We start from the raw sequence: 27167 nt of genomic DNA on the forward strand, positions 1-27167 counted from the left end.
GGAAAAGACCCTATTCTTTCCTTAGAATAAAGCCCCCGTGATACTAATGAAATGCTTAGAGAGCTCTCGTCTGCAAGTCGCATGGAACGTGGAACTGCTAATGTTCTGTAGCTGCCTCCACACAAACGAGCAAGTTATGCTTGACCGGAACTAAAATGTTACTTTAATTCACCAGCGGTAGATAAGTATTTACGAAATATTAGTTGTTATTTTTAACAAAAAATAAATCTAGGCAATATATTAATTTGCCCTGGAGTTTCAAATTAATTGTGCACAAGTATAGATTTTAACTCATCATATAATAATCTTCTGAGTTAAAGGTATAATAAAATATGCTGGTTTACCATTTTTGGTGAGGTGCTTAGAACAGCAATAAACACTGAGAAGACAGAATTTGCCACAGTTATAACCAATGCAATTGAATTGAAACCAAAGAATTGAAATGGCCACAAGCCATGTTAAGTGTGAACCAGGAGTCAGACCGTTACAAAACTTGTGACATGTTAAAATACCTTTATGTTCAAAAGAAAATCCTAAATGAGCCCCCATTCTTACCTATTATGAGGTTCCCCAATGAAATCGTGTAATCGGGCATCGCCCTGTCTTACCAACACAGAAAGACGTCCTAATGCTCTGGGGATAAAGTTAAAAATCCTTCACCTGCCCTGGTCCCACATCAGTTCTACCTGAGACCCTTCAAGACCTATGCTACATGAAATAAATCTGCTTTGGTGGCCTCTTATACTCCCGTGGTCCTCTGGGCCACTCCATCCACAGAGCTAATCCCAAGCGCAACCCTGAGTTGCCTATTTGGTGACCCTCTTCCCCACTACGCAGTGAAGTCCATGAAAGCAGAAGACCCGAAGGTTTTGATGACTTCTTGCTCTCGCTTGAAACACAGTGCCTGACTCAAGGTAAGGCTCCGTAAGTATTTCTGAAAGAACAGATGGAAGATTCAGTGAATGTATTTAGAAACTGGCATTTTCAGTATCTGCCCTGTGGAGAAAAGAGACACTATAGGAACTTCATCACGAGAACTGAGATCAGCATTGTGTCCAGGCAGCGCTGACCACTCTTCGGAGGGACCAAGGAGGTCACCAAAGGTTGATGACAACCAAAGGTGAGGAAAAAATAATCAGAGGCTGAGTTCAAAGCAAGAGGAATGTTCCAGTTTATTCTTGTGGCAGCAGCAGCGGGTGAGCGAAAATGCCCCCAGACCCAGCACTGCCGTGGCACGGTCATGGCCCACGCCCAATGCGGCTGAGTGCTCACAAACAACGCGCATGTTTATATGGTTCCAGTTTGGCTCTACCTCAAGGAAGGCACGATCTGCAGAAACTGTTTAAATGCACCAAATGAGAGGAGAATTTGTCTTGCTCTTCCTTCCAAGTTCCTTCTTTGAAGCCTGAAAATACTTAACCATCTCAGAATCACGTTCAATTGCTCTTTCCCACTCAGTTCACACCTGTACATCTCCCCAAATCGGTAGCTGTTGAGGAGGAAAAACTTCAGCACCGAATGTGTGGGTGTTCAGTCACATCTACACCAGTAAGTATTTCCATAATTGCCACGACACCCCTTGGCATGACGCTGGCAACCACGCAGGTGGAAGACTTCTCACTGATTCCACGTGGACTTCCCGATCTCTAGCTCCCGCTCTGGTCTGCCCTATGATCCACTGCCAAAGTCACATCCATGCCATCTCTCCCTACTTTTGGAACAGCTCCAATTCCTCAGCCTTGCCTTCGGTTCTGCTTCTTCCCCAAAAGTAATCTCCTTTCCCATGATGCCAGTAACTGAAACTCTGACACATCCTCACTAGCCCAGTGCACTACCACCTGGAGAAGAGGGCAGTCCATGGACCTTCCACAGCCTCTAAACGAGAGGCAACAAAGGTAGCCAAATAGCAAGCTGTAGACTGCCCAAAGAATTTGCAAGTGCAATAAAACATGATGTGGGATTAAAACTTTGCTCCTTGTACAAATTAACCAAACAAACAGCAAACCATCTCATTAATCCAGGCTACCAAAGACTGCAGTAGGGTAGTGGCCCTAGGAATCAACATGCATTTCTGTATGGATAATAAAAAACTTTCATGTATTCTCTCAACACAAAAATCTGGGAACTGAGGAGAGAGTAGAAATTTCTACGTGAGGAGAAAAGGGTTTGAAATCTATAAGAAAATCATTTAGTTGAACTTTTTAAGAATTCAGAAATTCTCTATTTTCAGGATCTGCGAAAGTATATGTCAGTCATTCCTAGTAACCCAGGTGACACATTCGCAGGAACAGTCTTGGCCTGGTATTTATGGATTTCCATGGCTAATTTTTTCATACTAGTTCTTCCCCTTTTTCCTCCAAATCCATATTCTGCCCGACATTTCCCATCACTCACAGGTTATGTCTGCTATTGTAACCTACAGGAACAAATATTCATCTCCTAAGAGCTATACTGAACAAGCTTTTCATGCATATTAGGGGAAAATCAGGCTTCTGCAGGACATCAAAGTCCTTTCAGCCCATGACCTTATAACTGTGTTCTCCCCAGCATTCAAAACTTGGTTGCATTAAATAATACTGGTGTAGGCTCATACGAAATAAAATCACTATAGGATCCCAATCTCTCGGGCAGTCACATCCCTCAGATGAGAAGTCGTGTTACTCTTCACTGAAAAGTCTCCTTAGAGCTGAATAGATCCGCTGGTCACAAACCTGAAATTGCTAATATTTTCATCAGAAAGGAGTAAAAGAGCTTTAATTCACCAAGACGTTACAGCTCACAGGCAAAGGCAACAAGCCCGCTTGGGTAAATGGGTCATCAAGATATCAAACGCCAGGAGATGCAATCAAAACACTAATGGGGAAAACAGTCCAACACAGCATTTTTCTCTCTCACATCCAAACACATCACTCCTTATTCTTAGACTTTTTAGGTCAATTCACTTTTTGCCAAGTCTCCTTTGGTTTCTCTTTTTCTCCAGAAGCATTATTGACCGTCCAGTTGTTTTCATCTAGCATATGTCTTCAAACTCAACAAAGAAAACAAACAGGATCAAAAGTCAAAGAATTTAAGAATCTTCGGAGGTGCACTATAAAGCCAGAGAACACAAGATGTACAATAAATATAAAGTTCCACGTAACAGAAAACAGGGGTGGTGCCAAAGACATTTCTGATAAACCTTAATATATTTTACTTAATATTTGAAAAGGGAGGCTGAGAGGAAAAGATGAAAATAAGACATTGTTGGCTACGAGGGCCACAGAAGAGAAGCTCGTCCAGTTATCCAAGGAGCCAGGTGCTCCCCCACCAGCAAATGGCAGTCTTTTTCAGTAAACCTATTTCTGCCATTTCTAACTTTAAAATTTTTTTTTTTTTTAGAGACGGGAACCTGTTGTGTTGCCTAGGCTAGTCTCAAACTCCAGGACTCAAGCGATCCTTCTACATCAGCCTCACGAGTAGCTGGGACTAACGGCACACATCACCACACTTGACTCTATTTAAAAGACCACCAAAACAGAAAGGAAACTGGAAATAGGTTTTCCAAGGAGGAAAGGAAATGGTGAGACATCTAAGTTACACATCTAAGTTTTCCAACAAAGAACAAAAAGATGGCTAAAAGTAGGATTAGGTCCTATCCTTATATTATTTGTGAAAAATAAAAATTCAAAGTATCTATCTATAAATTATCAAACCTTATGAAGACTGAATAATAAGATTTTCCGAAACACAATTTGACTGCAAATTTCCAAGTACTGTTTAACTTCTACAGAGGACAAACGAGCAAGAAAGCAAAACTCTAAAATTATTACAAAAAAAAAATTAAGATACGGGCAATAAAACGGACAATGGGAAGACTCTGTCTTTCCAATCACCATGACTTGTGACTTGGGGAGAGCATGTAGCTGAAAAGAGAACCATGAAGCTTGAAAATACTTAACCATCTCAGAATCACGTTCAATTGCTCTTTCCCACTCAGTTCATATCTGTACATCTCCCCAAATCGGTAGCTATTGAGGAAGAAAAACTTCAGCGTAGAATGTGTGGGTGTTCAGTCACATCTACACCAATAAGTATTTCCATAATTGCCATGACACCCCTTGGCATGATGCTGGCAAGGTGAGATCTCTACTATGACTGCAACAATTCTGTGATCTCTGACCATGCTGTTCTCATCCCAAGTCTAATGATGAAGAGTCCTTATAAACATTGAGTTCCATTTGCAAAATATTCTACATAAGGAGCTCTAAACAAATTTATAATTAAATTTAAAATTCATCTTTATAAGAATGATCAAAGACATCTTGGAATAGTTAATAGTACTTGTAATCTGACAGGATTTGAGAGCTTACTCTCTCTCCTTTTCCTACTTTGCTCATTTTTTTATTTAAAAAAATTAATACCACGTAAACTGGTGCATTGTTTCCACTACCAGGACAGACTCAAATGCAAAAGAAGACCCATCCTTCCATATTATCTCCTGTAATACTAAACACTATAGATTTCAGAGCTAACATTTCTCTAATATATTATCAATTATAAAATTATAAAAACTTTAAAAAGTCATGACAATTTTCTGGGGAAAGTCTCTAGAAAGTTCAGGCCCATAAGAGGCAAAAGTGATCATCTAGTTTTTAGAAACAGTAACCTTTCCTATAGGGTTCCTTCTGCTTTGGCACTAATTTATTTTCAAATGCTAAATCCTTCTGAAAACTGGTAAAAGCAAGAAAGTTCGTGTAAAAGCTGAATAAAGAGAAATGAGGAAGGTGAAGAACAATTTGCAACTCAAATTAGAATTCATATATCAACACACACACACACACACACACACACACATTCAGATACACATAGGCATCCATTAGACATACATAAAGACACCTATTCTAGGCAATGGATTGTCCCGGACATGCAAATTTGCTGAATTTTTGAATATATTTCTGATTACTATGAAGTCAACATTCATTGCATTGTAAATATGATCCTGAACATATTTTAAACTTTAGCCAAGGAAGTGAGGAGGTATTATAGCATAAAATACATAAGAATGGATGACACAGCTTTAGAAGATGACCAGGGAGAATTCAGAAGACAGTATGTGGTTACCTTCTGCAAAATTCCCAGCACACTGGCATATGGAGAGGCTTCATCAATGTTGACTTACAATCTGCACTGTGATGAATGATTTATGGCAACCTGATGCTTTAATTTTCAATTATAGGCATCATATCTCTATAGTTGCCCCATAAAAACTGATGGGGACAATAACAAGAGAATTGGGCAAGGCCAAAAAGCAGGTGGGCATCTCCCACATGGATGTTCAGAGGCACAGAGACTACAGCAGAATTGTTGCTTTTGTAGATGAAATCAGACAATGGAAATGACAAAATTTTGAAACATTCAAATTGTCAAATGAATTTATGATGTTGCTATAAAATAACAAGACACAGGGAAAAATTTCAAATTTATCATACTTCTGGCTGATCCTCAATTTGATGGGGAACTAGATTATAACTGCCAAGAGACAAAATCTCTGTTATACAACAGATCTCCAAAACATTAGAGGGTGTAGGGAAACAAGTATCATAAGAACCCTCTGAAGTCTTTACAAACAACCTATTTTGGGTTTCCTTAAGCTTTCATCAAATTATTTCTAAATAAGTTCCACAGATCAATAGAATCATTAAGTTTCAAAGCAGAGGGTCTCTCTGACATTGTCTGAGGTTGAACCCTAAGACTTGCAACTAGTTAGGTGCTCCCTAAGATACAACTACCTGGCAGCCAGGTGGTAAATTAGTAACCCTTCTGTCTTCATTTAGGTCTCTCCACTCAAAACTATATTTCTTGATATACCTCAGTCCTCTTATATTCAATTAGTACCTTACAGCATTTAAATTGTTGGCATATTAACACTAATGGGGCACTATACAACACTAATGAGGCAGCGACAAGAGTTATGCGTTCTGTTTTATTATTCCTTTAAAAGTTTAAAAAATATGATCTATAGTTTATGAGAACTAACCAGAAATCTCATTTTCTTCCCAGGCTGCATTTTGCGCAAGAGGAAAGTATCAGAATGTCCATCTGATAGAAATGTAGAAGGACTGCCCAGAATTAACTGGAGTGAACAAACCAGACTGTCTCCAAAAACATCCCATGAATAAAATTTGAAGGCTCAACAATCTAAAACTGCCTTAGGTCGACTTTAACTTTCCTTGTGAAATTTGTCATTTTTCACGCTTTTGAAAAAGGTGAATACATGGAAGTTCTACATTTTGACCAGTTATAGCATTTTTAAAAAATAATAAGTTTCTACTACTCCTAAGAAGTATATTCACTTCTCAGGAATAATTCCAACGTTCCATTAAAATAGAACTTATTTTATATAATTTCAAACTGTCTTTCCACAATTACACAATAGACTTCTGTACTAAACTTCAGCCAGATCATTTTCAAACAAAAAGTAAACCAGATGTTTGGTACTTATATACAAAATTGAGCTCTCATTGTAAAACCAAATTAAATTTAAAATAAACTCAGGAATGAAGCTAAGCCCCATTAAAAACAAACCCAAAACAAAACATGAAAACAAACAAAAAAACCACACTATTGATTTGTTTTGTGGCTTGTTAGTTTTGGTCATTTATCTATTTCCCCCAATCCCATTATTATACCAAAACTAATATATTTATTTGTAATTTGTAAATTTTAAAAAACATTAAAATTTCATCATGTCACTTAAATAGTTAAAAAAAAAAATCAATGTTAGCTGTGGGCTAGGCACCATATTAAATGCTTTACATATATTAATTCTCACACATGAACAAGGTTGGCACTATTATTATCACGCCCATTATGCGGAAACATCGAAGCACAAAGAGGTTAAGTAATTCAGCAAGGCCATACAGTCTGTCAGTGGTAGAGCTGGGACTCACATTTGGGAAGGGTTGAGTCCAAAGTTATGCTTTTTACCAAATATGGATCCCAAATCATGTAGTGGCTTAAAACCACTATTAGGAAATATAAAGGAAAATCATTCCATTTACTTGTGGGTGATGTCAAAGGTCACCTTATTTGCTGGTTAATTTTCAAACTTTTAATTTCACATCTCTTTAAACGAATTGAATAATAAAATTCTTATTGTGCTGGAAACAAAAAGAAGTCTCTCTCTCACATACACATTAATTCTTCTTAGGATAACTGTTTCAATCAAACAGATGTTAAATGACAACCCAGAGTTGCCCAAGTCTCATCTGACAAGAAATCAGAAGTAGACATGAGAATTAATGGGAGAGAAAAGACAAGCTGTATTAGAAAAAAAATACCCATGTTTATCCAAAAATTATTAGGAGCTCATTTAGCCACATAACATTTCAACCACTAATTTCTAGAACATTTCTAGAATATTTAGCTACTTTGATAAAACAAGAACTAATGGAAGACAACATACCTGAAGGCCAGATCAGTGAAGCTTTAAACTACAGCTTTGTGTGTGAAAGGAGAAGAGAGTGGTTAGGAAATTTGGCACAGAGGGAACTTAAAGCTTCTTCCATTCAGTTTTTTAAATTCTCTAATGTATGAGCTAAATCTATTCCTCCGGTCTAAAGATTTGACAATTCCTTAATAAACAGCAGCTTATCTGATTGTACGATAAGCTGCTGATGTCTGGATTACACAGTTGTTCCCTTTTATTATTCTGGTTATTTATATCAACAACTATTTATTTCATCTTGAAGGAAGAACAATTTTCTAGTAACTCTGATTACTCATCTTCTTGAAATATGTGTTCATTTTCCTTCCACTTCCATTACTATCTCAAGACTAACTTTTAAAAGTTGACACCAATAAGAATTACTTCTGACTCCAATATAGCTCATTGGTGGAACTCATTAAAGCTTATTTCACTTTCTTTTCATTTTTGTGCTAATAGGGAGAATAGAGAGAAGATTTATATTAGGATGAAATATAACTTTAAGATGTTACTACAATTTTATTCTCCAAAAAAGAGAAGAAGAAATTTATAGTTCCTCCAAAGGAAATAATTTTTATGAGCCCAGGCCATTCTGACACCAACAGAAGAAAAAAAATTGAAAAATAATGACTACTTACAAAAAAGCAACCATTTCTCCCTCTTAATTTACTTTTAAATATTTAAAGGTAATGAAAAAAATTAATCCATGATTCTGATTATGCCTCAAAGCACCATTGCTTTCTCTAGGTATGTAGAATTTTATGTGTTGTATGTTTAAAGACATTATATTTAATACTTAAGAACAAATCTACTTATATACTATAGTATCTGTTCAAATATCTTTGCACAGAACAAAAAGAACTGAGTGCGCTATTTTTCTTACCACATCCTCAAAATCTCTACACTCTTTGATTATATGCTTCAATCAAACGGAGTAAGAAATGAGGCCAGTCACTGAATCAAAAGAACACTTCTACAGACTTCCACTTGAAGTAGAGAGAGAAATCATTAACCGATTATTGACTTAGACATCTCGAAATCAGGGATTTAGGCTGAAAAATCAACCAGGACAGATACACTGGTTTCTACAAGATGTATAACAAGTTGCACCATGGCATATACCACTTTACAGTAACAGCAACCTGGAGGCGGTACTGTCCTATCACGATGAGCATGAACGTGTTTGGAATAATGTCTGACTAAAGATTTCTAAATGCCAGAACAAGTCTAAAATAGAATTTCCAGGTGTTCAAGAGGTTGAACCATTTACCCATGTGACATAATTAAAATGCAAACGCAAAAAAGAAATGAAAGGAAAATACTTCCAGAACAGAGAGCCTGATTTTATGATAGCTTTCCATGTAACCACAGTATTTTAATAAACTGATGCTCAAATTATACTTTGAAGCTTGTCAAGTCTTTCTTCTAGATATTAAAGAACTTCTCAAAGACTGATCCTAGCTAGCAAGAATGAGAACACTCAGAGGATCCGTTGATTTCATGATAACATCACTTATGGGGAAAATTATCATTGCTTATGTTCTATCTCCTGTTAAGACTTCTAAAAAGCCTAAAGTGTATCTAGGTAACACTGGAGTTCCCTCCCCTTTCCCTGACACACTTTCCTGAGCTGAGATGTAGCAGCCAGACACTCCCCAATGGGTCAGGAAAACATCTGGGCACAAAGAGTCTGGTTAGAAATTGTGTTGAGTCTGCTGTAAGCTTAGAGATTATGATCTTAAATAAAGAATCACTTACTTGTGCTTCCTAAACTCCTCTCATCCTCCCACCAGTGTGATTTCATTTTGAAAACAATTCGCCTTGAAGTGCCACCAGAACAGTTTTTGGAAACTTTATGAAATCGAGGATAATTACTTACACAATTAATTATGAAGAAGAAATACACTACAGGACTATGTTTGCAAGTGCATGTGCATTGTGTGTATAAGTGTATCTAGACCTCCATTCAGTAGCTCTATTAATTTTAAAATGCACCTTCTCTATATGGAATCCTGGAATACTGACACAGAACTGGTTTTTCAGGAATAATCCATAGTCTAAAACTATGTAAGTTTGCAAAGGCCTTGAAGACGGGGACTTTTTGTTCCAATGCTTGGGACCACAGATGACAACTAGTAGACGATCAATAAATGCTTGGTAAGTGAAAAGGCCTTTCTTTTTTATCTGTTAGAAACCTGAGCTATCGCAAAGCTATGTTCCTAACAGAACTGGGACATCTCAATGTCTCAACTCCTTGAGTAATAAATAGTTTTTAAATATCTACTGATGTTTTAAAATGGATAAATTCCTGCTCTTTACTTCTTAGGGGAATGTACTTTATAAGATAAAACTATAAGGTACCAAACATTTGACCTACTGAAGTGTTAAAAGTCATCTTCAATGTACAACTAAACCCCTAGGATATTTATTAGGTGTTTGACAGTTTCATTTCCCTGATTGGTAAACAAGAGAACTCAGTCCAGTTTCATGAATCTTAGCTTCCAAAGTAGCAATGTGTGGTTTTCTCTTCAGATCATCACATACCGGAAACAGTCCAAAATGAATAATCTATTACAAATTGTACTTTGAAAAGAATACATAGGGAAGAGTTAAATTTAATAAACACCAACTGTAAGACAATCAAGCAATGATTTTATTTCAACACTGTAAAGTTCCATTGTTCTTTATGGGTGTTGCCTGTAGAGATGCAAATGCACTCCTGAAACCATTCCTTGTTCTGTCTGGCCAACAAATATTTACTAATCAGCTACAATTTGCCCAATCTTGGGTTCCCCAGATTTAGCAACAAAACAATAGATAAGCTCCGAAGGACAGGGAGCACAAAGCTAACACAAGACAGGCAGTAAACACATAATTGCCTTAATTATAACGTAACTATCATTTTGATAAGTACTATCAAAAATTTGATAAAAACAAAAAGACCTTAAATCTATGTGAAATAAAATGTCAGCCTCAATGTAATAATACTCAGTTTTTTCCCAGTTTCTTCATGGCAAAATAAATAATGTTTATAATAAAGGGGATAGGGATGAAATAATAATAGAATATGAAAATTCCAGTTATAAATGAAAATCAGCTTTCTCCCCATGGCGTCATTTACACAAGAGCTTCAAAATCAAATTTCTGAGGGAAAGCACTTGACCTTATGGCAAACCAGAATGGAATTTCAATCCAGCAAATCCCACTGACTTCTACTTAGTATCTAAAAACTATGCTTTATACATATTAGGGTCTCAATAATATACTACTGATCAATATTTATTCATGTTGAAATTGGCTATTGGAATTGGCCAATGGAACACTCCTTATTCCATTGGCTATTCCAGAAATACTATTCCATTTTATCTGGAAATGGCCGTACAAAAGCAAAGGACTGTCATAAAGATACTTTGATGTGTTTCTGATGATCAGGTCACAAAGAGCTACAACGTTGAACTGAGAATGGGGGGTAAATTTTTAAATAACAACATCTGAATTGCAACTATCAATCACACATCCCATAGGGTAGTGCCAAATTACTGAACATACTAACAACAGACATTGGGAAACACTAGCAAAGCCCTGAATGCCAAAGACTGCCTAGATCTAATTTAGCTGAAAGTTAAGACAACATAGATATCAAACCAATAAAAACTTAGAAGTTGGGGGCATTAAAACCATAGCCCCACATCACAAGGGAGATACATAAATACACACACACATATGTGCATATATCATAAAATACTAAAACAATTAGGTAAAATTTCATCCTTATAATTTCCTAAATTATCCAATTACCACTTTGAACAAAGCATGATCTTCCCAAATCTTATCTTTTTAACATTTTATTGGACAACCAGAAACACAGTGCTTTCTGTTACCAAGTTATCAGTATTTCCGCATATGATTTATTATGGAGAAAAACCATGAATCAAGAGTAATCAGAACATTCTATAATAATAGCTTAAAAATGTACACCAAAATGGTGCAATATTTACCAGCTGTAGACAAGTGCTATAATAATCACATTTATAGAGATTACTGACAAAATAACAATAGCAATCAGATATATGTAACTATGTAACTATTTAAACTCCTAACAAAGGCTTTTATGATACTATTAGCAGTAAATGAGCAACTCCCATAAAATATGACTTAATATAACCCCTGATAAGAGTTTAAGTACATATAACCATTGTTATATGAAAAAACATTATTTTTAACATGTGACAAACTGACAGGATTTAATTGCCACACCTACTTCAAACTATTAGCTGTTTCATTCAAACCAGAAAAAATAATATTTATGTGGCTATTGAGAATCATTATGATTGATGCAATCTTTTGTGTTATTCCCTTTATACTCACTTGCATTTGTTATCATTAACAAGGAAAAATGAAAGGGGAAATGCGTGTTTTTGTTTTGCAACAAAGCTTTTCTGATGATGACTAACTTCTTCCTTTAAACAGAAAAAGCCTCTTAAACTAACTAATGTACATATAAACATGTTCTTTACAATGCGTACTAAGCAAGAAAGGGAGGTGGGGGAAGCCCACAGGACTTAAGCCAGAATTAAAAGCAACCTAGGCAAGATGAATACATGAAAGCTGTCAGGATAGTTGTTATTCTTAGTCTCAATTTCTTACAGCTCATCTGCTCTCAAGAAGAAAAATCATAGTTTCTTTTAACCATATTCACAACAGATCTCACTTGAAAGGAAACACAGCGAGTGATTTGGCATGAATGGGCATATTACCAATTTTCCAGCATCACTACTGAATATTTATGTCGGTGACGAATGATGACACTGGGGAAATATTTTAACACGAAGCCATGCCTTGTAAATCGTTTGAATGATGCTGTGTCAAAACAACACCTACCATAAATCAGAGGTTTTAAGACCAGTATTTCTTGTTTAAACATGCTACCTGCTCAGCAGAATCACTTGTGTGAACAGGCATAGATTAATGTGTGCTAAGCAGAGCCATCTTACCTCCGAACTTATAGAGCTATAATTTAACAGGCTTATTATCGTCGAGGTAATTTTGACAGTGCTGAAATATTATACTTGTTAAAAATATGCATTTAGCACTAACTCCAGTGGGCATTTGAACTGAATAAACCAGATAGGGATCCCTACAACTATGTTTCTTCTCTATTGATAATTCTTTTTCTTCTGGCAAGGCAGTGCTATGTGGACAACTGATTTTCATAAATAGTATAGCAAGACACCCTTTCTGAAAGTACAAAAAGCTCACCATGTCGCTTTTAGTTCACTTTTCACTTCTCCATGAATTATTTAGCAACTTGTAAAGGATTCCAAAGAGTTCCCTTCCAGGCTCAAGAAACAGAATAGTTCAAACCACTACTACCCTCATCCCTATGAGATGGACATCCTAAGTCAGTAGAGGTTACATTTGTGAAATCATCTACAGGGCCTAATTTCCCACTCAATCAAGCTGGGAATCTTAATGATTGTGGCAACTCTAGATTTTTGATTAGGGAGAATACAAGAACGTGTGTCTTAAAATCTAGTGCCACAACTCACGTTCTGTGCAATGACCATAACTACGTTGCACTAGAAGAATAAAAGCAACAATGGAAGTAAGTTTCTTTTTTTTCTAGTGTTTTAGCTCTCACATAACTTAATCTGTAAAGAAAAAATAATAATATAAATGTGTACTTTTTTAATACTGCATAATGCATAAAGGAAGATACACACACAAACACATTCACAGAGAGCAGAAAAATCAGTCGTGTGAAATGAATATACTGGCCATAACCCAGTATCAACTTTGTACTTTCCTGAAGAATAAACGAATGCATCTACCGGCAAAAGTGGCTCAGTTTCTGAAAGCCAAATTAACAAATCGAAAACAAATAAATGTTGATCCAGAATCCCTTGGAGTCAATGTATTCAGCCACATGGTATGAGCAAATAGACAACTAACCACTCATCTTCTCTACAAAACAAAAGGTGAAACTGTAGAAACTTGACGAGAATAAAATGTCTCTGCTAGCTCTACTGGCATGGAAGAAAACTGAACAAACTATGTTGTCATCTTTTTCCCTAAAATCATATTTAAGAAGAAAACAGAAACAGATCATACAAGCCACCATAATCTAACCTTCAGAATTAAAATATACCAGCCAAGATGTCAGTGTCTTACCTATTCTACGTATTAGTCGAGAAGGTCTTAATTAGAAAATCTAAATAACATTGTTTGAAATCCTAAGTATTATAGGGTAACACAGGAACATTTCTTTAAAAAAGACTTCAATGTTTCAAACATAATAAACCATGAAAATGCTTTTACAATTTCATATTAAGACATATCAAAATACAAAGACCCAAGCTATAAAAATGGAATTTCCAAGAAAGCTTTAAAATAAAAACCAGGTTTTTACAACAAGGTGCTCTATATTATTATCCCTGAAATACTGCAGATCATGCTGCCCTCTTGTGCTGGATATCAAAAGTAAAATGGATTCTGCTCATGCAAGGAAAACAGGATTTACATTTAAAATAGAAATTATCTCTTAGTTTCTGAATGACTTACTGCTGACCTGAGATTTGAGTTACCTGTTTATCAAGAATCGGACAGAACTGACACGGGCCTAAGACAGAAAAACTGTTACTAGGAAGATGCAGAAGCAGCAAATGACATCAGGACCTGTCTGCAAATGCACTGTGCACTACTCAACGCAGGTCACAACCAAGATGGCAGGAGGTGTAGGGGCAGCTGAGAAGTGAGACCCTGTAACAGACACGCTCAATACCATTACCCAAATGCATAGAAGGGGGAGAGAACAAAACAGAGACGGGTGAGAGGAAGGAGGGCAAAAAGAAGAGAAGAGGAAAAAATAAAACTGCTCCCTGTCATTTTAAGGCTACCGACTGGTTTGGTTCAAATTTTACTCAAACAGCTTAAGATTTATCAAGTTAATGAAAAACCAGTAGATGATAACATATTGTATTCTATAAATGAAATAAGACAAACTTGATGTAACCACACGTGGGTTCAAAACGGAGATTAACTTAAAATCTTGCCCTTTGGGGAGGTGTGATGTTCCTAGAAATCAGCCATCTGAAATGGCTAAAGTGTGGTCAGAGAAACTTCACTACTGACAGGTTTAACTGGCTCTTCTCCTTAATTCCAAGTAAGTGACCCTGACACTACAGCCGGGCAGCAAGTGGGGACCCTCTGTTCAACATCTGGTTCTCTGAGTTACTACAAAGGTTCACCACTGATTAACAACAAGGATGAGCATCTGGGAGGAAGTATGATTAGAGAGATAGCTCATGGGGGTGGGGACAGCCATGAATGAATGGGGAAGATCTTTCTATAACCCGGATCAGGGGTGCTGAGAATATTCTGGCGCAGGTGGAACCGGAGATGAGGATGCAAAGGAAGTCTGGCCAGACCTCTATGTGCTCGCCCTGGAGTTTCTGTACCAGTCGCCATTCCAAGTCCAGCTCACTGGAAACTGCACGCCAGCAAAGGTCCCCGTTGTTCCTCTGGTTTTCTAAAATCTGGGAGGTTGTGAGGATGCTGAGCTCACAGGAAACTCTTACTGACCCATGGGGCTCCCGTGAGAGCTTGCCCTGAATAAGTAAGTATTCAGAAGAAAAAAGACAAGCTTCCTGGTCTCTATGCTGCTCAGAGAACACACTCTGCAATTCGGGGATGGGGGCAGGCGACGACATTATGAAGGACACTTATATACATTTAACATATAGTATATTCAGTAGAATGCCTACGCCTCACTGCCCTAGAAGGGAATTTTTTAAAATGTTACATAACCATTAATGTACATATAATCAATGGTCTAAATTATGAGGCATAATTTACAGCTTTGATGTCTCTTTTACCATTGTAACTAGTGCAAAAATTTTATCCAAATGAATTTACATCTACCATTAAAAAAATTTTTTTAATTTAGTTTTTTAATGTATTTTTTTCTAAATCTACCACTAAGAAAGTAAATAATTCATGACCTCGAAACATTTTGGGCAAACTAGGCCTCTCTTTAGAGTACTTATTTGGGCTTCTATTTTGTTGTAGGGATAAAAATACTGCTAATAGATCTAGGAGGGGTGGCAAGATAAACGCTAGTGTGCGGCCATAAGATTAGCGACTGGGTCCCAAATCCCCGAATAATAAATAAATCATCATGAGGACAAGCCTACAGGTCTTGACCATGAAGACGCTGGTTAACTGTAGTCATGAGCGTTCACAGGCCCGTGATAACAAAAATGCAGTCCCGCTTAATGCTCCAAACTTTATGACAGCAGTTTTCAAATTAACTGGCAAAGTGGAGCAACTTTATGGCCCTAATAGTACAGACTTCCTCCAATCACTTTCTAACTACAGCTATAATCAAAAAAGCTTCGGCACAGCCAAAGAAACTGTCACAAGAGCAAACAGACAACCTACAGAATGGGACAAAATTTTTGTATGCTACACATCCGATAAAGGACTGATAACTAGAATCTACTTAGAACTCAGGAAAATCAACAAGAAAAAAATCAAACAACCCTATCAAAAAGTGGGCAAAGGACATGAACAGAAACTTTTCAAAAGAAGACAGAATAATGGCCAAAAATCATATGAAAAAATGCTCAACATCTCTAATCATCAGGGAAATGCAAATCAAAACCACAATGAGATATCATTTATCTCAAGTGAGACTGGCCTTTATCAAAAAGTCCCAAAACAATAAATGTTGGCGTGGATGCAGAGAGACAGGAACACTCATACACTGCTGGTGGGACTGTAAACTAGTGCAACCTCTGTGGAAAGCAATACAGAGATACCTTAAAGAGATACAAGTAGAAGTACCATTCGATCCAGCAATCCCATTACTGGGCATCTACCCAAAAGAACAAATGATACTCATAAGACAGACACCTGCACCTGAATGTTTATAGTAGCACAATTCACAATTGCAAAGATGTGGAAACAACCCAAGTGTCCATCAATACATGAGTGGATTAATAAAATGTGGTTTATGTATACCATGGAGTACTATTCAGCTTTAAGAAACAACGGTGATATAGCACCTCTTGTATTCTCCTGGAAGGAGCTGGAACACATTCTTCTAAGTGAAGTATCCCAAGAATGGAAAAACAAGCACCACATGTACTCACCATCAAATTGGTATCAACTGATCAACACTTAAGTGCTTATATAAGAATAACATTTACTGGATGTTGGGCAGGGGAGAGGGGGGAGTTGGGAGGGGGGAGGAGGGGATAGGCATATGCATAAACAATGAGTGCAATGTGCACCACCCAGGTGATGGACACGCTTGAAGCTTGGACTTGGAGGAGGGAGAGGGGCAAGGGCAACATACGTAACCTAAACATCTGTACCCCCATAATATGCTGAAATGAAAAAAAAAAAACAAAAAACATAGATTTGTGTGGCCTCTGCGGTTTACAATTCCTTGCACAGTGCCTGGACTAAACAATATGTGTTCTACAAATCTACATAACCTGCTTTCCAGAACGGTCTCATTTAATCTTCACAATAATCGTGTAAAACAGGAGGGGCAGGAGTTGTTGCTTCCATCCTACATGTGAGGAAACTCAAGTTCAGAGATACCATGGCAACACCGTGGCTAGCATTCGTTAGGCACTGACCATGTGGCAAAGCACTATGTCAAGCACTGGGGATGTATTAACCTGCTTAATTCTTAAAATATTCCAGTACAGGAGGTATGAATGGGAAGTCCATTTTACAGATAAGGAAACTGAGGCAAAGAAAAAGAAGTGACTAGCACATGAAAATTAATATAACTGTAACCAGCTATTGCTATTAGTCACTAGCACCAGAACTGAACCTAGGCAGCTGGCTTAAGTCCACACTTTGAACAGTGACATGTGCTTTGAGATCTGCCCATCTACAACCACCTGTGTGCTTGAGCCTTTGTCAGATAGCTCAACGAAAAGTTCCAAAGCTACTCCAATGCTCCCTCCAGGCGACTTCCTGCTTCTACAGGTCCCGTCAGTTATCATCTGCACAAAGCCACTGTGGGCCTCACCACAAGTCCACCCAACTGCCCAGGGTGGGGGACGTATAGTGATGACTAACTCTCCATAGGAACCCAGGTCAGAAAGGGTCAGAAGCAAGACAGGTCAAAGGCCCTCAGCCTGGGGCCATCAACCCTTTGGTAAAACTACAGAGCTAAAATTTTATGAAAGGAGGTATTTACATTTTACCAATACCGGGTTTTAACTAACTCTTAATTGTCATTTTAGGGAAACCTCATAGTCAAAGTACATACAAGAGCTCTCAGTGAAAGAAACAAACACAGCCTGTCTCATGTCAAGGAGCATTCCTGATAAGACCTTTCCAAAGGTGACATAGGCTAACGCTATGTAAATACAGCCAGTGTTTTAGCAACTATTCCACTACATTTAAACATGTTTACATGAAATGCAGAGTGTTTTATATGCCTCACAACAGATTCCTAAATCATTCTGCAAAGTGAACCTTCATTTATTTTTTCACAAACACGTAAAATGGAATAAGATTATATGCCCCCTATATTCAGATTTTCTCTGGTAGGAGAAAAATATTAGTGATGCTTTTTTGTAGAAAATGAATCAACATGCATAGTGATTTTCTTCTAGCATTCTCTCCATTTTCGAAGACCAAAATGTAATCAGATCCCAAATGAGTTATTAACAAGACATATTTACTCAGAAACTTGGTATCTGACTTACCTATTGGATTTCTATCAAAGAATAATACCGGAGCTTTCAGAATAGACTCAAACATTTTGTTGTGCAATGTTTGTGAAGAATTAACAAGGAAGTAGAATACCAACAGAGATCTTGCTACGCCAAAGAGGACAGTAGCTACAGTTAGACCTGAAAGAAAGAAATAGCACTCTGAGAACACGGCGTATCTCTGCATTTTCTTTAATAATGCTAAAGTCGGGAAGTTTATAAAGAAATTATTTTATTCCATAAAGCATCTGAATTCTACAAACATAATGTATTTGCAAAATACACTGATAAATAATTAAAATAGTTTATTTTTCTCACAGAGAGGAAATTACACAGGTAAAAAAAAATCAGGTGTAGATACAAATTCATTCCAGGTTTTCCCAATTCAATTGAAAATTTTATTAAAAACCCAGAAGATAAACAATCAAAAAAAAATTCATCTTTTCATCTCCATATCCCAAACTTACTTTTCACATTATGTCCCATAATCTAAACTTGTGTTACGTTTTGGTACCGACATGTGATATTAACAGGGAACAGAAGAAATGATACCTTTTCCTTGTAGAAAATGCCCAACTAGCTTTAAAGAATTTAAAAATACCAGCATAAGTTGTATGTGAAAAACCTATTAAATAGTGATTTTCTTCTAGCAACCCTCCATTTTCAAAGACTTGAAATTGAATTGAATTGAGCTGCATTTTTCACTGAGTTGAATTGCAAGAAATACAAATTATATTTTAAGATAAGATAATGTAAATAAGCAATTAATCCCCCACTATACGTTCTATATAAATACAAGGCATTTTAAAATAAGTATAATAGTCTACTCTAAATTATGTATTTCATTAAGACATGAATAAGTACCGACTGGGCACACAGAAATGAAGAGAGCTTTCCTAACCTCTCAACTCACAATGCTAAATAGAGTGCAGGTAACTTCTGTAACAATATTTCACCTACAGAAGACACACCACTGTTATTTAACCTGCAGAAGGAACGCAAATTCCTAAACTCTATCAACAGGCATTTTTCTTTAGCCCAGCATTCTGTACGAACATGTAACAGAACCGTTTTCCCTCTTCCTTTAGTTTTCACATAATCCACCAATTCAGAAGGTAAACAGCTAATGGATTTAGATTTCTTAGCAAGTAATCAACGAAATAAATACCAAATTTCAACGAGTGGGTTCTTACAAAGATAACTCACTCTATCTCTGAGGAAAGCTTGTATGAGTGTTTCCTGTGGAAATACTTAAAATATGAGATGAGGATTTCCTTTAAACAGTATATAATGCTACATATATTCCAAGCACTCTTGTGAAAACAGAGCGCGCTGTTAATGTTAGGCTGGCAAGCCAAATGTTAAATTAATCACACAGTTGGGGGCGTGATAACATTGTGATCTCAAAGTAAGAAATAGAAGGAGTCCTAATTCCCAGACGCTGCATTTTTCCCAGCTCAGCTTCCCTCTTAAGTAATTAGTGAAGCCCGAGAGATGAGCAGGGTGGTGAAGGGAGCTTTGCATACCTGTGAGGGAATAATGCTTTCATTTTGGGGGCCTTGCTGCCAGAGGATTTCATCCAAGTTCAATAAAAGCCAAGGTTTATTTAGACAGAATTGGAACAATCCGAACCACAGGGTGGGGATCCATTTCTAATCCCCTTGCCCATCCATATAATGATATAAGATTTAGCTAAAGCAACCTATTAGAATAGACAATAGCCACAAATTTCCAGTGGCTGATTTTCTGAATGCTCAATCCCGGTTTAACTTTCAAAATCCAGTACAGAGCAAATTAAGAGTCTTCATTCAACCTCTTTCTTCTAGTAGATTTTAAAAATAATTATTCTAATTAATTCACAGAGTAAATGCGACTGAGACTCCTAATCTGTTAAGACATTACTGAATTACTTCTGGAAGCCCTAGTTACTCACACAGGCTCATTGTAAGCACCTCAGCCTCTCAGATAATAGACCGAATGATGAAACTTTACCTGAATAAATTCCTAAGTACCAGTTAAGATCTAGCTTCTCAGTTACATTTTCTCTTCCATTTGCAGTGGCATTCAGCATACTTTGTTTGTTTGCCCTATGGAACAAGGGAGAAAGAAAATATTACCCTACAGATGGAATTCAGATAAATACCCAAAAAATGAACCTCAACTTGGGAGAAATGTTGTATGCTGGAAAATAACCCCCAGCCCAGGCAGTGCTGGGTACATCTACTTCACAAAAATTCAATTTGAATCTTGACTTTCAGTTCTCATAATTGTCCGTGAAGATGCCACTGAGGGTCAGACATGGGTGGAGACCACTACGGGTTACACTCCCCCAGCAGGAACTTTCCGTTTTCTCCATGTGGAGTAAGTGAGGATTAGAGGAGAAGGCTCGACAATCTCCAACTCTCTCCCCCTAACTCTGGGGAAAAGCGAGTCTTCACAGTGATTTCATAGCACTTCACACGTCAGACCAGAAGTAACTCACCAGTAAGAAAGCCACCAGTCTTGAAGAGCAAAGGCAACCTACAGGAGGGGAAGAAAATTAAAAAAATCAATATGAAATTTTGCCATGACTCACCAACCCGAAACTCTTAATCACTAAAATGGATAAGCAAAAGAAAGTCTTCAGACAAAAGATGGTTTCTCTAGCTCGGGTCCATGCCGAGCCCAACCTCCCAAATACAGGACAAGAAAACACATATTACATTTAAAAATCTTTTAAAAATACCCTTTTTTCTGGAAGTTCTTTGTAGTGTACATGTAACACGAGGAAGCACCCCCCCCATTTTGTTCCTCACAGATAACACATTTCAACACAAATCCCAAGTGAACTGCAAAATGCAGTAATAATATCATAAATATGGATACTATAAATATCAGAGGGTACAAAACAAAGGTCATTGTTTACGTGAGCTGCAGCATTTATAAGAATGAGGAAAATGATGACAATCCAGTGTGCGCCAGCTGTGAAGTAATTCTTATACACCTTAAAACCAATTTTTCCTTCAGATCGGCTCTCTTCTGACAGCGTTACCTGTACGTTGTCATTCTGAGAAGGGAAAAAAAAGTCAGTAAGAGGCAAAATAGTATACAAAATATGTTTCAAAAGCTAACATTGTACTCTGTTTAAAAAGCTGTAGAAAAACAGGCCCATGTCACACACTATAGGCAAGAGTCCAAAATGGTACCTCTCCTGTGGAGAAACGTGTGGAAATATCTAGCCAGACCGTACATGCATTTACCGTTTGACCCAGCCAACCCACTACTAAGAGTCTATTACAAATAAGGAAATATCATTTGCACATTGTGGTGTGAATCTGCTTAAAGCATGACGTCAGGATTTTCAGCCCTTGCCTAGCATACCCAAATTCAACTGTAGATGCAGAAACTTATTCCAAAATCAGATACAAAATGACATGGAACTCATGTGTCACTCTAGATTGCATTATTCAAGGTGGAAACATAAAACAGAGGAGAGAGTCAAAATGTTAGCCAAACACAGTAACTGAGGTCACTCAGTGAGTTTCGGTAATGACAGTTGGGAAAGCAAGGGATCGCACATGATCCAAATCTATTTGGTTCCGGAGTTTCAGAAACTGATTCTTAAGAACTAGTCAGAATACTTACAAGAATGATGTAGGCTCCTGGATGTGGATACTGAGGGTTTGGATGATGAGGACTATCTCTCTAGGTATTTTTAAGGGAGCTGTAGTACATTTCTGCCTGGAGGACTTAAAATGTACTATAAATTCAAAAGATCTCAGGATGTACTTGGCTCTATGCTGTCCAGTGGAAATTCCAAGATGAATAAGATGTAGATTATGAGGCTGGGCGCAGTGGCTCACACCTGTAATCCTAACACTCTGAGAGGCCGAGGTGGGAGGGCCTTTTGAGCTCAGGAGTTCGAAACCAGCCTGAACAAGACCAAGACCTCGTCTCTACTAAAAACAGAAAAATTAGCCGGGCATGGTGGCATGAGCCTGTACTTCCAGCTACTCGGGAGGCTGAGGCAGGAGGATCACTTGAGCTCAGAAATTTGAAGTTGCTGTGAGCTATGATGACACCACTGCACTCTACCAGGGTGACAAAGCAAGACTCCATCTTCAAAAAAAAAAAAAAGATGTAGATTCTGGTCTTCAAAGGTAAGGGAGGAAGTCGGGAACTAACTCTGAAGTGTCTGCTGTGGGAGAGGAATTGTTAGGTCTTTGCACGTGCTACTCCTGACCTAACACAAACCGTCTGACAACAGGACAGAATAAGATACCTACACTGTCAGAACATTCCAATTTGGCTGAATGTTACCCACAGCAGGACTCTGTCTAACGGAGTCTCCAAATGAAGCCTCTGGATGCAAAGGGGAAGCCTGGGACTACCAGAGCAAGTAGGATTTTCCCACGGTGAATTTAAGAGCTATAGAATCAGTGTGGGCCACACACACCTTCGGGATTTCCAGCAGCATGTGCACCCACTACTGACCTCTAGGAGATTCACTGGCCAATAACTCAGATAGCCCCAACCAGGTTTGTTCCCCTAATTCTATCAATTCCGCTGAATAAGGCCCTGGAGGCACAGAATCTACTTTGGGACAGATGATGATGTCCTGTGAAGAGTGAACCAAAGATCCAAGAGGCCACTAGGAGGTGACAACACCAGTGGGTGACGTAGCATGAGATGAACTCACGTCTTGGCTCTCTGGAGCACCGTCTTTCAGTGAGGGCTGAGATGACTGTTGAGACCAAATCGAAGTCTCTGAGAAGGTCCGATTCCTTAGCGTGGGAGATCCTGCACCCGGAGGCTGTTCAGTATCCTCATTTTCCTTCTTTAAAAGGGAACCAAAATCGACCCCAGATTTCAGAAACTCAGTGTAAGTCCCCTTTTGCACCATTTTACCCTAAAAGAAAAATAAAGAATTTCAGAGGAATACATGTGCACATGGCAATACTAACCTAATCTAATTCTAATCAAGTAAAGCTAATTGGTCTTAAATTATAATTATGTTTAGGTCTGGAATCCTGGTTGACAAATCTTGTACAATTCAACTCGATATCTGACTGAGCATTCTGTTCTCTGCCAGATCCTGTGGTAGGTGTCAGGGGATATTAAAAAAAAATAAATTGTGTGATAATGCGTTACAAATGCAGGTCATTTATGTCAACACTATGGGCATTTAAGGAAGCAAAAAGCATAGCTGTTGGTGGGCATATTAGTAGTCTTTATAGAAAATGTGAAAACTGAGTTAAGCCTCGTGCGATAAGAATTAAAGGAACAGAGAAAACTGGGAAAGATATTCCAGGAAAGAAACTCAAGAGTGACAGGGAGGTGGGCATGAGCATATCCGCCCTTGCAGAAGTCACTCAGGCCACCCTCTGCTGGCCAAGTGCCACGTGACCTGCTGGGACAAGGTGTGTGGGCACCAGCCTTAGTCACAGACCCTGGGAGCTGCATGTTCATGGTCTTCACTCTAAAACCATCCCACCAACTCAGGCAGTTCCTAAATGAAAATTCAACATTCCAGGAGACACCTTTCTGCGCAGTTTCCCTTTCTTACAAAGTTATAGAAAATAATATACAATGTATACATATCTTTACTATTTTCTCACCCCATGAAAGGAGACCCAGCTGATTTACTCAAATAGTAACAAGCAAAATATTAGTCAAAATCTCAGGATACAAAACAAATCAAAAGAGAGCATCTAAGGTTAAGGCAGGACAGGTGGGGGAAAGTGGGCCAGGATCCCCATGTGCTAGCCCAATCCTCCCACTGCCCGCAAGGTGGTGCAGCAAGAAGAATCCAGTGATGCCCTTGGGCCGTTGGACTCTTTGAAGTAGTTTCAAACTAGAGGATTAGAAAATGTTTCCTGGTACATTACATCTTGTTCTACCTGGGAAGTAAAATTCACACCTTTTGCTTAATGAAATCACCACTTTTCACTTAGTATGTGCACAACACACAAAGAAACTGCTATTGGTTGAGAAGCCAAGTACTGACAAGAAATTCCGAGGGGGCTCGGAGGGGGCAGCCATCCCCCCCACTGCTGTCAGGCAGGGACGACACCAACAGCAAGGATGGACCCCAGATCATCCAGGGGTTCCCCACAGTAGAAAAATAGTTGTCTTGAAAGTACTAAAACTGGGGAAGCATGCCCAAAATAATCAATACAGGAGGCGCCACAAAATCTGGGGACTGGTGATAACGTTTCTCTACCACCTGTGGATTCTGTAATATTCTCCTAGTATGACCAACATTTGGGTCTTACCAAACTAGTTTTAGCCCTCCGCACACAAAATTGTTTTCAAGTTTGAGGAACCCGAGCTCCCTATTCCTGGGGGAGTGGGGAAGAACTGTCATATGGAATTGCTTCTGAAGAGGCAGCAGTTCTTTTATAGTCCTCCTTGGGGCAAGAATTCATCTGACAGAGCTTCGGTGGACAGGTTCCTCACTGTTCTTTAGTAGTCACGTTAACCAGCTAGGAGACATTTAAAAAATGACCTGCAAGAACTTTGCTATCAATATGTATCCTGCTTGTTGCAATAATGTGAAATTTATCTGTGACGATGATACACACAGATCTTGTGAACTGTAGTAATATTCATTATTTGTTATTTCCATTATTTTACCAAGAGATTGTAGGAGGGGAAATGTTTGAGGGTACTAAGGGAGTTTCAGACCTACAATAAGGGATTTGACCCAGGACCTGCTGGAACAGACAGGGGTGCTCAGCCAGGGAGGCAAACAAGCGTCAGAGTGATGCATCAAATCACCTGAGGTCTGAAAAACTCACTAATCTTCACCTCCCCAACCATGCTGGAGCTGAGGGTTAAATAGTGGACCCCAAAAAGATACGTTCAAGTCCTAAATCCTCGTACTGGTGAATGTGCCCTTTTTTGGAAACAGGGTCTTTGCAGATGTAGATGTAATCAAGTTAGGATGAGGCCATCCATACCAGCATGCCCTAAATCCAATAGGACAGAAAGTTCAGGAAACTTCTAGAAATTACTCACATCTTTCAGTATCAGGATCTGACTCACTGCTTTGAGATACTGCAACTGATGAGTCACCAGAATTGTGATCTTCTCATGCAAGGTTTGACAAATACACCTGTAGATTGTAAAAGGTACTGTATGAAAAACACATGAATGAGGTGCTCCAAATTGAAAAATGTTCACTTTAAAATCACAATGAGATAAAGACAACACAGTAAAGATCTGTAATTTAAATACAAATTAAATACAAATATAAATAAATGAAGCCGATCAGGTCCTCAAATTCACTAGCAGCAAACGTGAGCCTTGCTGTTGTTCTAAGAAATTCTACACGGTCTATAAAGGAGGTAGTGGCTGCTAAATTTTTTTCTTCTAAAACACAGTTTAGCAAGTATGGATGTCACAATGAAGAACAAGCAATACTAAGATTTCAAAATCTGACTTAATTAAAATACTACTTATTTTATTGCTGGTAGGAATAGCAGAAAGAGAGAGTGAGAGAAAGATCAACGTCATATAACAATGTGGACAATTCTCTTAGAAGGTTTCCTAGGTGATTATTTATAATGTACATATTCACCAAAAATGGGGGGGGGGGCTTAGATCCTTAGTAAACTCTGCCAGAGTACATTTTTCCAGACCCTTCTTCCAAATAATAATAGACAGAAAAACAAATGCTAGTGAGGCCTCAGTCCCCACAATACTTCCACTCTCACGCAGGAAGCAAAGCTTCTCTCATTAGGACTAAAAAATCTCCAAATACAAAAAAAAGAACAGAATCCAAAGAGTCCAAATCATAGTAGAAATAATCCAACGGCTCAAAGGCTAAGATCCACCTCAGTATTCGCCCTCAGAGCACGTGTGCAGTGACCCTGCATGTGTTCCCATGTTGACAATGCAGACCCCTGGGAACTCAGCACGGCCCCCATCCTGCAATGGTCTGCACCCTCCTCAGGTAAGCGAAAAGGCAGGTACGAGGCCCAGGATTCATGGGCAGGGTTCCTGGCAAATACTCTGGCTTCCCACGTCCTTGCACAGAGCAAATTTCAGGAACACGGCAAGGAAGCAACCTGCTGAGGTGGGTCAGAGCAAGAGTTCTAGAAAAACACAGGCTGGAGTTCAATCCTGCTCTACTTCTTACTGGCTTGACAATTATGGTGAGTTACCAACTCTCTCTGAACCTCAGTTTCTTCATCTAAAAACAAGGCTAATAATGTCAATTTGTAAGCATGTTCTGAAAAATGAAAGCACTACTCTGTAAAAAGGGGCCAGGCATATAACTCATTCTCAATAAATTAGTACTGTCCTCAACTCTTCCCCTTAACCCACAATTGGCCATTAGCTTTCAGAAAGTCAGGATTTAGCAGCTGTGAGCAGGCACTTTGGAAACTGGGCCTGTGATCAGAACCAAGACACCAGACTGTAGATGTATGTGTATGTTATTACTTCATTCTTAAAATCCAAAAGGATTAACTTTTCCCTTTTGACAAGTCTTAGTTTGGCTTATTTCATATCTAAGTTTCTTAACCTAGAAAACCCTTCTTCACGCTTAGAACTAAAGCTTTTAATGGAACTGTTCCTCCTTAATTCAAAATTGCCTGCCCCTAATCCCTTTATATAAATACCTGAAGGGGGATGTTACCAATCAAATCTAATGAGTTGTGATGTCCAAGATCAGCCAACGCAAAGGCTGCAAAATGTTTTCTTCCTAACATCTTCTATCACAGATGACATAATATAAATCATTATGTTATCATTGTAACTGATGGCTTTAAATTCTTCCTAAATTGTACTTTCTAACAAAATCTCAAAAAAAATACTCTCTAAATTTTTAAAAATAAAAAGTTTCAAGTCATGCCACAAAACAAAAGAAGCCAAATACAAAAAATGATTGATTCGGCCAGGCGCGGTGGCTCACGCCTGTAATCCTAGCACTCTGGGAGGCCGAGGCGGGCAGATTGTTTGAGCTCAGGAGTTCGAAA

At 38.3% G+C, this 27167-nt stretch overlaps 1 protein-coding gene across 1 annotated transcript in view; it reads right to left on the reverse strand.

Annotated features, from left to right (window-relative positions):
- The window catches only part of ABCC4 (ATP-binding cassette, sub-family C (CFTR/MRP), member 4), a 244430-nt gene that overhangs the window by 110011 nt on the left and 107252 nt on the right, over positions 1 to 27167 (reverse strand). Inside the window, exons 14-19 of the mRNA XM_012647333.1 lie at positions 25204 to 25300; positions 22883 to 23092; positions 21110 to 21250; positions 20687 to 20724; positions 20197 to 20291; positions 18199 to 18345 (exon numbers count right to left, since the gene is read on the reverse strand). Coding sequence (XP_012502787.1) covers positions 18199 to 18345; positions 20197 to 20291; positions 20687 to 20724; positions 21110 to 21250; positions 22883 to 23092; positions 25204 to 25300 — 728 coding nt within the window. The remainder of the gene's footprint in view (positions 1 to 18198; positions 18346 to 20196; positions 20292 to 20686; positions 20725 to 21109; positions 21251 to 22882; positions 23093 to 25203; positions 25301 to 27167) is intronic.

Source organism: Propithecus coquereli, unplaced genomic scaffold, assembly GCF_000956105.1.
Source record: "Propithecus coquereli isolate 6110/MARCELLA unplaced genomic scaffold, Pcoq_1.0 Scaffold262, whole genome shotgun sequence".
NCBI lineage: Eukaryota > Metazoa > Chordata > Mammalia > Primates > Indriidae > Propithecus > Propithecus coquereli.